General features: G+C 43.4%; 1 protein-coding gene across 1 annotated transcript in view; it reads left to right on the top strand.

Moving 5' to 3' along the window:
• The first annotated feature begins 209 nt into the window (after positions 1-209).
• SH2D4B (SH2 domain containing 4B) overlaps positions 210-15231 on the top strand; it is a 77702-nt gene continuing 62680 nt past the window's right edge. Inside the window, exon 1 of the mRNA XM_043476165.1 lies at positions 210-481. Within this exon, the coding sequence (XP_043332100.1) occupies positions 298-481 (184 nt within the window). The 5' untranslated portion in view covers positions 210-297. The remainder of the gene's footprint in view (positions 482-15231) is intronic.

The raw sequence follows: 15231 nt of genomic DNA, 5'->3' as shown, positions 1-15231 counted from the left end.
TCCATCGTCTGAGAGCCCAGGGGAGGCCACGGCCCAGCCTCCTGGGGACCCAGCAGAAGGACTAGACTGTTCCAGGTGCTGGATCTCCATTGCAGGTCTTGGCTGCCTCTTTCCTTCCAGCTGCCTGATCCCTCTTGTTGTCCTGAGCAGAGGAGATGAGTTCGTCATTGGCTGGGAGCTGTGGCAGAGTGACAATGCTGTCCGGAGAAGGGGCTCTGGGAGTGGCTGTGGCGTGAGGAGCCCGGGGTGAGGACTCGCCTGGGGTGTCCTGCTGGTGTGCGCATCCCGGGTGGCGCCATGCTTCAGCAGATTCTGCATGACATGTACATCGACCCTGAGCTCCTCGCTGAGCTCAGCGATGTGCAGAAGCACATCCTCTTCTACAAAATGCGCGAGGAGCAGCTGAGACGCTGGAGGGAGCGTGAGGCTTGGGAGGCCCTGGCCCAGGTCGAGGGCCTCAGGCCCCCCAAGGTCAAGCGAGGTAGGTGGCTGGGAGTAACCAAAGGCCTGGGCCCTGGCCTCCTGGGAGATGGAAAAGTTGGTAATATGAGGCTGTGTTCTTTAAAATATGTACTGATGGGATGAGGGTCAGGGTCTTGAAACCCTTGTTCTGTGAGCATCCTATCCCATTAGCCTGGGTGCCTCTCTTTTATGCAGGGCTCCAAGGCTGCATAGGGGACTGCCTGGGGACCCTGATGGCATGGGCAGAGGGCAGGGTGCAACAAAGACACACCACCCCTCCCTCCCTTGCGAGTGCAGCTCAGTGGTCCCAGCTCGGTGCCCTGTGCCCCTCCTCTCCCTGTCCTTGTGTGAGAGGATGCTTCCGGTTGTGCTGGAGCCCCTGGACCTGCATTAAGAGTGACCAGCCTCAAAGGCAATAGCAACTGCAGCTGAGAAGCAAGCATTCAGTCCACATTTCAGGTAGTTACCATGCAGTGATGTGCCAGTCAAGGCTGTGGACTGGGGCACCTGTGAGCGAGGGCACATCTGAAGCAGGCGGGCTGCTGAGTTGTGCAAGATGCGAGACCCTGCTGGGGAGGGCACTGTATGTGGATGCTGCACTTAACCATTCACAAAATCTGTTCGTCTTCCTTCTCATTGGCTGTCCACAACAGCCCTCCTCTTAGCCTCTGTACTGTTGACCAGAGTGAGGTGTAGCCTTGATCAGTTTGTAAGTTTTCAGTCTGGGACAAGATTCTGCTTCTCGATAGACATACAGGCCCCTTGGTGACCTGGCTCCCTCTCTTCACTCTGGCTCACCATTAGCCCCTGCTATGTGCTTCAGGCCACACCTGCACCCATCTGGCCATCTTGCTGTAGCCTCTCTCTTTACACGCATGATTCTTCTCATGGGGGAATGTTCTCCTGCCTTTATCCTCCTTTAGTTCTGGCCCCTGCCTCTTGCAGTCTCTCGGGGATGCTCCTGGCACAGAGAGGTACTTGCTCCTTGGTGACTGCTTGGACCCATCCCTGCCCTGGCACTTGCCACACTGTCAGTGTCTTTGATCCTCTGCTTGCCTGGCTCTCCCAGGGGACTCAAAGCTCCGGGAGTGAGATCATTCTTCATTCCATCTTCCACCCTTGGGTCTAACACAGAGCTCCACAGAGTGTGAAATCCCCATTTTGAGCAAGACAGAGTAGGACCCCAGGGAGGCAGAGCTATGACTTGGCTGCCTGTGGCTGGTGCCAAGGCTGGGACTGCACTGGCAGCTTCATCACTGCTGGTGAAAAAGACAGGCCACCTTCCTGCCACCCCCCCGCCCCCGCCCAGAGCCCTGGGGTCGCATGTCATTGATGCTGTGACTCTTCTGGGAGGAAGACAGATGCCTAAAGCTTTAACTACAAAAATATTTTTACTATGATTTGTCACACGTTGACATCTACATTTTCGTGCATAAATTATACATTAAGCTCATTTGGGTTTCTGGTGCAGAAGACTCTTTTCCAGATAATTAATTTTCTGATTTATAAAGAATGGAGACAAGGAGGAGTGTGTGTATTCCAGGTCAGGATCCTGCTCAGATCTCAGCTCTTTTCTTCAGTCCCAGAGCTTTCTGGGACGACCTCAGGGAAGCCCTGGGGGCAGGCGCAGCCCCAGAGGCTGAAGAGTTTCTTAGTATGGGTCTGGGTGCACATTGCCTGCTTCTCATCCTGGAATCTTGATAAAGGGTTGCAACAACCACCCCACCTTGTCTGAGACCTTTAATATTTACCATGTGCTTGCCCTCACTGAATGCCCCCATAACCCTGTGACCCAGTCTCAGATGAGGAAACCACAGCCCAATCCTCCAAAGTCACCTAACTGCTAAGAATACAGTCGGGATGAATATCCTGTGACTTTGACCTTGGTCCAGTGACTGACGTTTTTCTATTCATTCACTTCTGAACTCAGTGCTTCAATTCAATGGATGATCTGTGTGTGTATTCATTGGTTCATTCATTCATACCTTTAGCCAGCATCACTAAGCTCTGATCTTGGTGAACTGGACAGAGCTTCAGCTCTTGCATCCATGGGTAAACAGATCGGATCCAAGAGAGCGTGCCAACGGGAGTGTCAGGAGTGAGACTTGGGAAAGAAGCAGCCATGGGGTGGCTCAGGGCAGGGTGTGCAGGCACAGGCTCTATCAGCTGGATCTTTTCTCTTCCTTCCTTTCACAGACACTTCCTTCCCAGCTTGTGCCTCCCTCCCTCCAATCTGTCCTGAAGGAAGCACCTGCTGCGTCCTGTTGTGTGTGCCAGCCTCTTGGGATCCCTGAGCACAACTTAGTTCCTGTCAGCCTGGAATGACCTTGCACCTCCTCCTGCCCATTGATCTCCCAAGTCCCATTTGTCCCTGGAGAACTCCATCCCACCCTCTTTCTTCTGAGGACACTTCTCAGCTCCTAGCAGGCCTGATCTCGCTGTCCCTAGGACTCAGGCAGGGCAAGGTGCATCCTGACGCTGAGAATGTCTCTGCTTTCCGGTTTTGCCTGCAGAGGGTAGGGATAAACACTGGTGATATGGATTATTCCGGTTACAGAAACTCGGTGGTTGTTCTGGTCCTGGGAGGGTCCACAGAAGTGAGCTGGGCTGAAAGAGGATGGTCATGGCTGGGTGCATCTCACTCCCCTGATCATGCAGGTGTGTCTTTTTGGTTTTATTTTGTACTTTGCTGAAACACTTCTGGTGTTCTGCCCTGTCGTAGAAGAGACCCTCAGCCTCCGTTGTTTTCACATTTCCCATCATATTTGCTAGTTTGTCAAGTTTCTGGCAAAATTTGATGTCTGATGGAAATTTGTGTTGTTTGTTGAGACTCCAGGAAGGTGTGTTATCACATTACATTCTGCTAGATTTAAGCCACCGCCATTAAGCATGATGATGACTCTGCAGCTCCTCACATGCGATGTGAGTTCTTACAGCCTTCACAACCTCCTGGCCCTTTCTGGGGTTTCTTGGGGCTAGAGCTGTGTGTCACCTGGGACACAGGACTCAGGACACATGTTCCTACTGCTGCAGTGACCCAGACAGGCTCTCCACTTGGTCTTGCTGGTTCTGGCCACGATTGGCAGTCTCTCTCAGTGTTAAATTGGTTTCTCCATGACCATCTTCTTATCTGTCTGGACATCCTCTTTGTGGGGTCCAGATCTCTTCCCCCACTCTCCTTCCTGCTCTCTCCTTTAACGTGGCTGACATTGGCCACACTGCAAGCCAAACCTGCAGCTTCACGGAGGTGCCTTATGCTCACCCACCCAGCCAGCCTTGTGCCTGCCCCTCGGTCCAGCCTATGGAAGACTGTAAGTCCGGCTGTCCAGCCCCCACGGCTTCCGTTCCCCAAGGGTCTAGAGGCAGCTCCCACCTGCTAGGCCCACCTCTTTCTGTCCTCCCATCCTTTGCCACTCCCGCAAGCAGCCCTGACCTGGGGCTGGAAGGAGACACCCGATCCAGCATCCCGTCTCAGCTCTCAGCCATTCCCGCTGTGCGTCTGCCCTGGACTTGGTGGCCAGGTAGGCCTGGTCCATGCTCTAATGAAAGCTGTAGGATACGGTCTTTCTCCCTGGGCATCCACCTTGTCTCTGTTTCCTGGGAACCTTCCAGTAGCCATGGCAACCTCTCCTGCTGGGCCTGGACCCTCCTAGCCTCAGTCTGTTCCCTCTCCGGGCGTGGGAACCTGTACTAGCCTGCAGACATTCCCAATGCATCCATCTTCTCAGCTGTCCCCCTGCCTCAGGCTCATGCCCTAGGACCTTTCTCTGAAGAACAGCCAAAGTGCCCTTTTAACACATTAGACTCAGGGATCTCACTGCCCCAGTGGCTTCCATTGCACTCAAAGGAACACAAATGCTTTTTGAGGGCCTCTGCCCATCCTCCAGCCCAGTTTCCACCCCTTTTGTGTCTCTCTGCATGGAATACTCTGTTCCCAAATCCTCATGAGCCTGGGTTCTCCCCTTCGTTCATTTCTCAGTTAAATGTTGAGCTCTTCACTGATTCCCTGCTCTCAAGGACCCCACCCTTGTCTTTCTTATAACATCCAGCCTGAATTCCCTCAAAGCACTTACCTCATCTGAAAGTATCATTTTTTGTGTGTGTGGTAAAATATACACAACATAAAAGTTACTATTTTAACCATTTTAAAGTGTGCAATTCCGTGACATTCAGTACATTTAGAATGTTGTGCAACCACCATTCATGTCATATACATCACCCCAGAAGGAAAGCCCATATCCATTACTTGGTCATGTCCCATCCTTGCCCCCCACAGCCCCTGGCAAGCACTGATCTGCTTTCTGTCTCTGGATTTGCCTTTGTTGTTATCGTCTTCTTTTCTCTCATGTCTGTGTGCTTGTTTACGGTCTGTCTCTTCCATCAGCCTGCACATGCCGTGTCAGCATGGCTGTGGCTGTGTCGTGTCCGTTCTAGCAAGTGGAACAAACCTGAGGATTATGGTTGGGGCTGGCTGTGGGCAGGGAGCTGCTGAGACCCCGGTGTGCATGCTGTGTCAAAGGGCTTGGTTGAGGAGACAGGTATTAAAGGATTTCTCTTTTGAGTAGAAGGCTGTGAGCTGTGGGATTCCCAGGTGACTCAGTGATAAAGAATCTGCCTGCCATGCAGGAGACATGGGCTTGATCCCAGGGTTGGGAAGATCCCCAGGGATCGGAAGATCCCCAGGGATCAAACCCACACGCCTTGCATTGGAAGGCGGAGTCTTAACCACTGGATGCTGGGTAAGTCCTTCCTTCTCATTTCTTTTTTTAGGATTTTGGCTTAGATTTTAGGTTGACTGACTCTGCTTTTTTCCTTTGCATCTGCCTAGTGTTCATTTCCTTGTATATTTTCTTCCCCCCTCCTTTTGATACTATCATTTTTTTAAAGGGAGTCGATTGAAGTGTATATTAAATAGTGTATATTCGTTTAAAGCTTTAAAAATATGTACTTGAATCCATTTTACCTTTATCAGGAATGAAATATTATAGACTGAAGATGAGAAACAAGGATATTTTAATATCCCTCTCCATGGTTTTGTTGGTATAATCAAGAATTTTAGATTGATTTTGTTTAGTTATCTTTCAAGACTTATTTTTTATGCCAATAGTGGTTTTATAATCAAGTGGTAATAACAATAATTACTTGGACACTAACTCCACTTTGTACTGCTAGTTCCCCACAATTTTTCCTCTGAGGGGAAAGTGATAAATATTTTATCCCCTCCCTGCCGCCTTGTACAAATGATTTGGCCACCCCAGCAGCACACCCCTCACTGTTTGGATTCTCAGCACGTCACACAGAAGTTATTAAACATGAAGGGAATCCGTGTTTGAAGCTGTCTCCTGCCCCATCCCTGTTCTTGCTGTCATGTTGTGGTGGGCATGCTGATTTTCTTCAACTCCCTTTTAAAATTTCTCTATTAGTGCCAACAGTTTTCCTGTAGCTCCACTTAGAGGACAGTGAGTATGTAGGAATATTGGGGAATCAAGGGCATGGAAGCCCTGGATTTGGGGGCTGTAATTCTTTGGGGTGTCACTCTGCTTCCCTTCATCTGGGATGAGGCAGGGGCTTTCTGGGTGGCTGTGAGGCTGAAGTGTGCAAAGATCTCACACTGCCCGGCCCACACCGTGTGCTCCTGGCCTTCCCTGAGCCCAGTGCCAGGGTTCTGACCGAGGCAGCTCTGCCAGAGCCCTTAGCTCCCTGTCTCCAGCATTTGTAGAAGCTACAAAACCACAGGCTCACCAGGTGGGCAGTGGGAGGAGCCAGGCAGAAGCTGCTGTGAGAGGATGTGGGGGCACCCGCCTTAATCGCTTCTGGTGCCCAGCAGGTGTGGGTGTCCCTAGGGGTGAGGGTGCAGTCTTGTTGAATATGGACAGAGATCAGCTTTAGATGGAGCCCTTAACTGTCAGCTCTGAGCATCCTGGATCTGGCAGACAACTGAAGGTATGCCCTTGTCCCACTGAAGGTTTTGGAGAAGGGGGCCTGAGGGGTTCCTGGAATGGAGGCTCAGGTTCTGGAGGCTAAGGAGGAAGGGCCAGGGTTGCAGGAAGAATGAGGCCTCAGAGCAGCTGCTTTCTCTGGAATGAAGGAGAACTCACCCAGATGGAATGTCTCACCTGTCCTGGGCCCCTGAAGTACCTGTTTATCTTACTGCCTTAGGGACCTGAGATTGGGTCCTTTGTGTTTCATGAAATCTAAGATGGGTTACAAAGAGTTACAGCCCCCAAATCCAGGGCTTCCAAGCCCCTTATTCCCCAGTGTTCCTGCAAACTCATTGCCCTCTAAGTGGATCTACTGAAAAACTGTTGAATCTAACAGAGAAATCTAAAAAGGGAGTTGAAGAAAATCAGCATGCCCACCTTAGATTCATGAAATCTAAGATGCTGGAGCTTGAAAGACACACTATTTTTATATACTACTAAGAAACCTGTCGGAGAAGGCAATGGCACCCCACTCTAGTGCCTGGAAAATCCCATGGACGGAGGAGCCTGGTAGGCTGCAGTCCATGGGGTCGCTAAGAGTCGGACACGACTGAGTGACTTCCCTTTCACTTTTCACTTTTATGCATTGGAGAAGGAAATGGCAACCCACTCCAGTATTCTTGCCTGGAGAATCCCAGGGATGGGGTCGCACAGAGTCGGACACGACTGCAGTGACTTAGCAGTAGCAGTAACAAGAAAGCTGTAAATGAAACCATGATACACCATTGTTTATAAGACACATCCTGATTTCAGAGACTTTAAGATGTATGTTGTCAAATTAGCAAAATAGGTTATCATCTCCGTTTGAGCTGAGGTGGAGTTAGAATCTGGGTCCAGGCTCGTTGGGGCTCCAGTTCCCCACACTTCACGGCACAGCATCTTCCTCCTTCTCACAGCTACTCTTATGGTGAAATGACATATTCCAGGTGACTAAAGACCAATGTAGGAAAAGCAAAAACAAAATTCTAGAAGTAATCAAGGAAAATATGAGAGCATATTTGGGAGAATGAAGGCTTTCTTAAAATAAGACACAGCAAGAAAAATAAGGGAAATAAAGATAAATATGACTAAATTTTAAAAATCTTTATAAAAGATACCAAACTGAGTTTAAAAAGAAAACAAAACAGGAGAGATAAATGAGAGGAAAATATTTGTAACAGGCAAAGGATTTGTATCCAGAGATGAAAGAAACTTCCCCAATCAGCAAAAGAAAAATAGTAGAAAAATGGAGGAAAGATATGAACAAGTCACTCACCAGAGTGAAATTTCAAATCCACAGTGACCATGCGGAAAGGTTTTCAGTCTCACTAATAAGGTATGTCATTGCCAATTAAAACAATAATACTGGCAAAAGTTAAAGAAGTTTGATAGTAGTAATGTTGATGGGGCTTCTCCTACAAGGCTAAGGAGAGACATATAAAGAAGGAGAGAGTTTCTGCAAGTTCCCGAAGAGCTTGGTCCATGGGGATGGGATTCTCCTGCCCGCCTACCCCTCACTATTTTCCTGGATGCTGCCAAGAGCCCATGGGCTGTATATTTTTTTCTCTAGTTAAAAAATTTTTTTGGAGTGTGGATGATTTACAGTGCTCTGTTAATTTCAGGGGTACAGCAAAGTGAACCAGTTACGCATACACATATATCCACTTTTTTTTAAGATTCTTTTCCCATACAGGGCATTACAGAGTGTTGCGTAGAGTTCCCTGTGCTATACAATAGATCCTTAATAGTTATCCATTTTATATATAGTAATGTGTATATGTCAATTCCAGTCTCCCAGTTTATCCCACCCCCTCTTTCCTCCCTGGTAACTGTAAGTTGGTTTCCTGGAGTGCATGGACTGATTAAGCAGATGGAGTTTTGCTCAACTCTAGCTGGAGGGAAACTCCTCCTGCCTGTTGCAGGACCTCAGCTGGGCATGCCAGGCTGAGCTGCTGGGGTTGTATTTTCTCCCCTTGCTCGTTGAGGGGTGTTTATGCCTGTCACCTCCCTTCTTCCCTGTCCACCTCACTGCTTCCTCTTCCACGTGGAGGTCAACAGGGGCAGTTTCTGAGAAAGGCCACCACCTGGTTATCTCGTGACTCCCTGTAACCTGACGCCAGGTCTCAGCTCTCCTTAGTGGAGTCATGCTGAAGTAGCAGGTTGCAGGCAGCTGCCGGCCCCTCTGTTATCTCTCGGAGTGGCTACTAGCATCACTGCTTTCCAGGTTTTCTCACATTAAAAATTAGCAAAGCTTCCTAGGATTCTCTCATTTGAAACCAGATTTTGCATTTAGCTTTGGGGTTTAAATTCTTCAGGTGCATTTCCATACCGGTTTGCTGCCTGTCCTTTCAAAATGACATGATTTGGGGCCTCAGGGAGCATTTATTTTTATCTTATCATCTCATGGATATGCTTATTATCTGGCTACCATGGTTGGGTTCCCTATACTTTCCATCAATGATTTCAAACGTTTAAAACTTCTTGTTTCTTTTATAATGGCCGAGAATGTAGTCTATCCAGGTGAGTGTTCTGTGTGCACTTGAAAGAAAGTGTTCCATTATAGTGTGGACTGTTCTATAGATGTTGGTTAGGTTAAGTTTGTCCATATCTTGTTTGGACTTCTATACCTTAGCTAATTTTTTAAATTACTGTATCAAATAATCGCCAGGAGAGTTTTTCTTGTTGTTGTCCAGAACAGCTTTATTGAGACATAATTCATAAACCATACAAGTCACCTGTTTAAAGTGTATACAAGTCACCCATTTAATGTGTACAACTAAATGGTTTTTAGTATATTCACAGAGATGTGCAACCATCACCACAATCAATTTTAGAATATTTTCATCCCTCAAGAAAACTCGTAGACTTTTACTAGTACCCTTCAGGCCCCTGTCTCCCTGCTCCAGCCTTTAGTAACCACTAATATTCTTTTTTTTAAAATTTTTATTTATTTATTTATTTATTTTTTACCACTAATATTCTTTAGGGGCTTCCCAGGTGGTGCTAGTGGTAAAGAACTTGGCTGCCAATGCAGGAGACATAAAAGACACAGGTCCAGTCCCTGGGTCAGGAAGATCCCCTGGAGGAGGGCATGGCAACCCACTCCAATATTCTTGCCTGGAGAATCTCATGGACAGAGGAGCCTGGTGGGCTACAGTCTATAGGGTTGTAAAGAGTCGGACACGACTGAAGCGACTTAGCATGAAGTCTTCTTTAGGTCTCTGGATTTCTCTATTCTGGACTTTCATATGGATGGAATAATATAATATGTGGACTTTTGTGACTGGCTTCTTGCACTTAGCATAATGTTTTCAAGGTCCATCCACAATGTAGCATATATCCATATGTCATTCTTTTTATGGCTGGATAAGATTCCATTATATGCATGTATCACATTTTGTTTATCCATTCATCTCTTAAAGAATATTTGGGTTCTCACTTTTGACTATTATGAATAATGCTTCTGTAAACATTCATGTGCAAGTTTTTGTGTGGATGTATGTTTTCATTTCTCTTGGGTGTGTATCTACGAGCGGGATTTCCAGATCTTTTGATAACTTATGTTTAATAACTTGGGGAATTGGTAGATTGTTTTCCAAAACAGTTACACCATTTTAATTTTCCACAAGCAGTGGATAAGAGTTCCAATTTCTCCACACCCTCACCAGTACTCTTTATTATTTATGTTTTTGGTTAAATCCATCCTGGGAGGTGTGAAGTGTTATGTCATTGTGGTTTTGATTTGCCTGATGAGTAAAGATGTTGAGCATCTTTTCTTGTGCCTGCTGGACATCTGTATATCTTCTTTGGAGAAATGTCTAGATCCTTTGCCCATTTTTTGACTGAATTGTCTTTTTATTATTGAGTTATAAGAATTTTTATGTACTCTAGACGCAAGTCCTTTATCAGATATATGATCTGCAAATATTTACTCCCACTCTTTGAGCTGCCCTTCACTTTCTTGATGGCATCCTTTGAAACACAAAAGTTTTAAGTATCAAATTTTGATGAAGTCCAAATCGCATATATATATTTTGTTGTTTATGCTTTTGGTGTCATATCTAAGAAACCATTGTCTAATTTAAGATTATGAAGATTTATGCCTATATCTATATTTTCAAATCTATTAATACAGAATAGTACATGATACTCTCTTTTATTGATTGATTTAGTTTTGGCTGTGCTGGGTCTTTGTTGCCGCCCGCCAACTTTCTCCAGTTGCAGAGAGTGGGGGCTCCTCTTTGTTGTGGTTGGCGGGCTCTCGATGTGGTGGTTTCTCTTGTTGCAGAGCACAGGCTCCAGGGAGCGCAGGCTTCAGTCGCTGTGGTACTGGGACTTAATTGCTCCGTGGCATGCGGAATCTTCTGGGTCAGGGATCAAACCCGTGTCCCCTGCGTTGGCAGGCAAATTCTCATTCACTGTACCACCAGGGAAGTCCTTGATACTCTCTTTTAATCAGTTCTTGTTTAACACTCTCTTTTTTATTCCTAATGCCATATATATATATAAACATATATAATATATACATATATATGTTTATATATATATATGTTTTAATTTAAGCATGCTGGGTGGTTTCCTATCATATTACATTTTTTCAAAGAACAAATGTTTGGCTGTGTTTATAATATATATGCTGTATATTCTCTAATATTAGTTTTTTCTTTGGTAATTCTTTTCTATTTTTATTTATTTTTTTATTAATATCTTAGATTGAGAACTTAGTTTATTCATGTTTCATCTTTTTTTTTTTAAAAGAAAGCTTTAAAAATTTCTCACTGTAAAATATTTAAACATATAGACAAAAATAGTAAGTAGTGTTCAGTTCAGTTCAGTTCAGTCGCTCAGTCGTGTCCGACTCTTTGCCACCCCATGAATCGCAGCACGCCACGCCTCCCTGTCCATCACCAACTCCTGGAGTTTACTCAAACTCATGCCCATCGAGTCGGTGATGCCATCAGCCATCTCATCCTCTGTCGTCTCCTTCTCCTCCTGTCCCCAATCCCTCCCAGCATCAGGGTCTTTTCCAGCGAGTCAACTCTTCGCATCAGGTGACCAAAGTATTGGAGTTTCAGCTTCAGCATCAGTCCTTCCAATGAACACCGAGGACTGACCTCCTTTAGGATGGACTGGTTGGATCTGCTTGCAGTCCAAGGGACTCTCAAAAAAAAAAAAAATGTAGTGTAATATGTACTTATGGACCCATATTACTAAGGGTTAACATGGTGCCTTCTTTGTTTAAAAAAAATTCTTTATTTGGCTATGCCAGGTCTTAGCTGCGGCATGTGACATGAATCTAGTTCCCTGAACAGTGGTCAGACCTGACCTTCTACACTGGGAGTGCAGAGTCTTTGCTACAGGACCACTAGGGAAGTCCTACCTTCTTCATTTTTATTAAGGTATACTTCACACTTCAATATCTTTCTAAAATTTCACTCATCACTCTTCCCAAATGGAAGCCTGTTATAAATACAAAATGTATCATCCTTGTATCTTTTCTGTACTTTAATATATATTTTGTAAGCAGTATGTTGCTTAATCATTATATGAATGACATTATACTATATGCAGTCTGAATTTAATTTATTGGTTCTGCATTTTTTAAAGAGATAAGTCTGTGCTGTTCAAACCTGTTTATTTTTCTTGCTATGGAGTACTGCATTATAAAAACATACCAAAATGTATTTATCTGTTTTCCTTTATTGGTCATTTATGTTGTTTCTGATTTTTAATATTTTGGACAGTGTTTCCACGAACCTTTTTATTCAGGTTTTCCTGGGCACATGTGTACTTGGAAGTGCTTGGTAATAATGTGTAGCATATTCAACATTACTAAATATCATCAAAGTGATTGTATCAGTACCTTCTACCATCAGCAATTTATAAGAATTATCATTGTTCCATATCCTTTCCAACAAGCAGACTTTTTCATCAGGCATTTTTATTCTTTCCAGTCTTGTAGGAGTGAAATGATTATATTTTTTCATCATCATACACTCACAGTAAAATTGATGATGGTTTCACTCCTTGATGAAACAGTAAACCTTATTATTTTATTGTGTGACAAACAGAAAGGCTGCATAAGCCATTTCTGCTGCATACTGAAGTATGATGGCTGTCCTGAGGAAAAGCAGTATGTGGTTTTTTGAGTTATGTGCTGAACTAGCCTCTTTTTTCATGGAATGCCATTTTTATTTGAAAGAAGACTGACAAACTATGTCTTTTTTCAAACTTGGGTATTTGAAAATTAATAAAGTGACTCTCACTTCAAAGAAAACAACTGATAAAATTTAAGGCAGTGATAAACTTCGAGCTTTCAAGCAAAAATTAGAATTTTTTGAAAACTTATATCAGCCACAATGAGCTTATTAGATTTCCAATACGTAGAGGCTTTTCTTTGAGGTTTGAAGTGATATTAACAGACATGATTTTATGTATTGGAAAATAAAATGTGTCCACATTTGGAAGATCTGCTCGACTCAATGGACCAGTATTTTCCAAAGGAACAATGAGAAAAGTTGCTAAATCATGCATGAGTGAAAGATCTTTTCAAAGTGCAACATAAACCAATGGATTTTAGTTTTATTTTGCTTAAAAATTTTTAATTTTTAATTTTGAAGTAACCTTAGACTTATAGAAGAGTTTCAGTTGTTTCCTTCAGAGAGTGTCCTTCAGAGAGTTTCCCTTATGCTCTGCATCTAGCTTCCACTAATGGTTACATCTTATGTCACCATGATACATTGACCAAAACTAGGAGATGAACATGCCCTATGAATTTTAATAGGACAAAGTACAATAAATTCACTGATATTGTTTCAGATTTCACATCACAACAAACATTTAAGAAACTACCACTTTAGTTTTGGTGTGGTATAATAGAAGATTATCTATAATATCTGAAAAGGCATGGATTTTTCTGTTTTCTTCTCTTTCCTATTATATGTCTGTGTGAAGTTAATTTTTTTTTTATATGCTTCAACTAAAATTATGTACTGCAACAGAGTCCAGCTGCTTTCTATTAAGTTGGACATTCAAAGGATTTGCAAAAATGGAAAATGAAGCCACTCTCCCAATTAAATATATTTTATTTTAAAATATATATCTATTTTTCATAAAAGTGTTGTATATGTTATTATGTAATGGATTTGCTATTATTTTATCTTTTTTTGATCATGCCCTGCAGCATGTGGGATCTTACTTCCTGACCAGGGATTGAATCCCTGCTTCCTGCAGTGGAAGCACAGAGTTTTAACCACTGGACACTGAGGAAGTCCTGATATGTTATTATTTTAAATAAATATATATATTATAATTTTCTGTTTTAATTTTGAATATGGCAAATTTTGATAGGTATAATCCACATAAACAAAAATTCTTTGAGATGCTCAATATTTTTAAAGAATATAAAGGGGTCTTAGCAAATTATTTGACAATAGTTGCTTGACAGGATACATAGTATGTAATGAGTTGACTTTTCTACAATGCATCTTGACTAGTACTATCTATATACCATTCTTAGAGAACTGAGAAAAAAAAAATCACCATTCAAATTATGTTTTATAGGGCTTATTTCTCTCACAGGACTTTAGTAAAGAAAGATTGTTCTAGACATTAATAAGTTAATACATGTAAAATATGTTGAACCGTGAATAGCATATAAGCCTTCAGTAGATGTTAACTGTTACTATTGCTTTTATTAATTGGTGCAATTATTTGACACTTGTGCATACCCCAAGTATCTTCTCTCAGTTGGTGGCTGATTTTTAATTGTCTTTGTGGTATTTTTTTGTGTGAGAAAATTTTAAGCTTTAATCTGTATTCAAATACATCAACATTGTCTCTTATATTCTTTTTATATCTCATAGAAGAAATTCTTTCCTTCCCCAAAGTAATAATGATATGCTTTTATATTTTCCTCTAAAGGTTTCTAAGTGTTCCCTTTCACAGACTCATGAAATCACCTTTGTCAAGGTCGTTGGTGACCTCCATGTTGTTGAATCCAGTGGTCAATTCTGTCTTCATCCTGTTGACCCATCAGTAGCCTTTGCCACAGTTGACCTCTCTTTAATCCCCGAAATTCTTTCTCCCCTTGGTTTCTCTGATACTGAGCTCTTTTTGTTGTTCTCCTGCCTCACAGCCTTCTTTGTCCTCATCTCCTTGGGGTTCCTTCTCCTATCTACATGTTGGAATGTGCTAGACTTCTGTCCTTCCACCTCTTCTAGCTCCTTCCTATACTCACTCTTTATCTGCTCTCATCAGTCTTACGGCTTTAAATATCTATACAGTGATGCCTGTAAAAAATTATATTTTAGTTCTGGTCTCTCCTCTGAACTCTCTTTTATTCAATTGCCTATAAGATGTCTAATAGACATCTCAAACTTAACTTGACCCAAACAGAAGTGTTGATTTATCCAAGCTATTTCTTTCATGTTATTCCTTTCAGTAACACCACCTTTCATTCCATTGCTTAAGTGGAAACATTGGAGGTTTCTTGTTCTCTTTCTTTCACAACTCATGTCCCAAATTTAAGCAAATATTGCTCTTTCCTCCAGAATATATCCTAAATCTTAACCACTTTATACTTCTTCCACCAGGATCATGTTAGTCCAAGAAATGATTATCTAGCCCCTGGACTATTACAGATGCTCACTGTCCTTCCAGGTTTCCTTGTCTCCCGTTTTCCACATAACGGGGAGAGTGAGCCTTTTGAACTATCAATGAGATTATATCACTTTCCCCACTCTCCACTTGTCGTTACTTCCCATCCCACTTAGAACAAAATGCAGAGTCCTTACCAGAGTCAACAGTG

The sequence above is a fragment of the Cervus canadensis genome, chromosome 8 (assembly GCF_019320065.1).
Source record: "Cervus canadensis isolate Bull #8, Minnesota chromosome 8, ASM1932006v1, whole genome shotgun sequence".
Classification (NCBI taxonomy): domain Eukaryota; kingdom Metazoa; phylum Chordata; class Mammalia; order Artiodactyla; family Cervidae; genus Cervus; species Cervus canadensis.
Note: the sequence above shows the minus strand (reverse complement) of the source record. Positions and strands in the feature narration are given on the sequence as shown.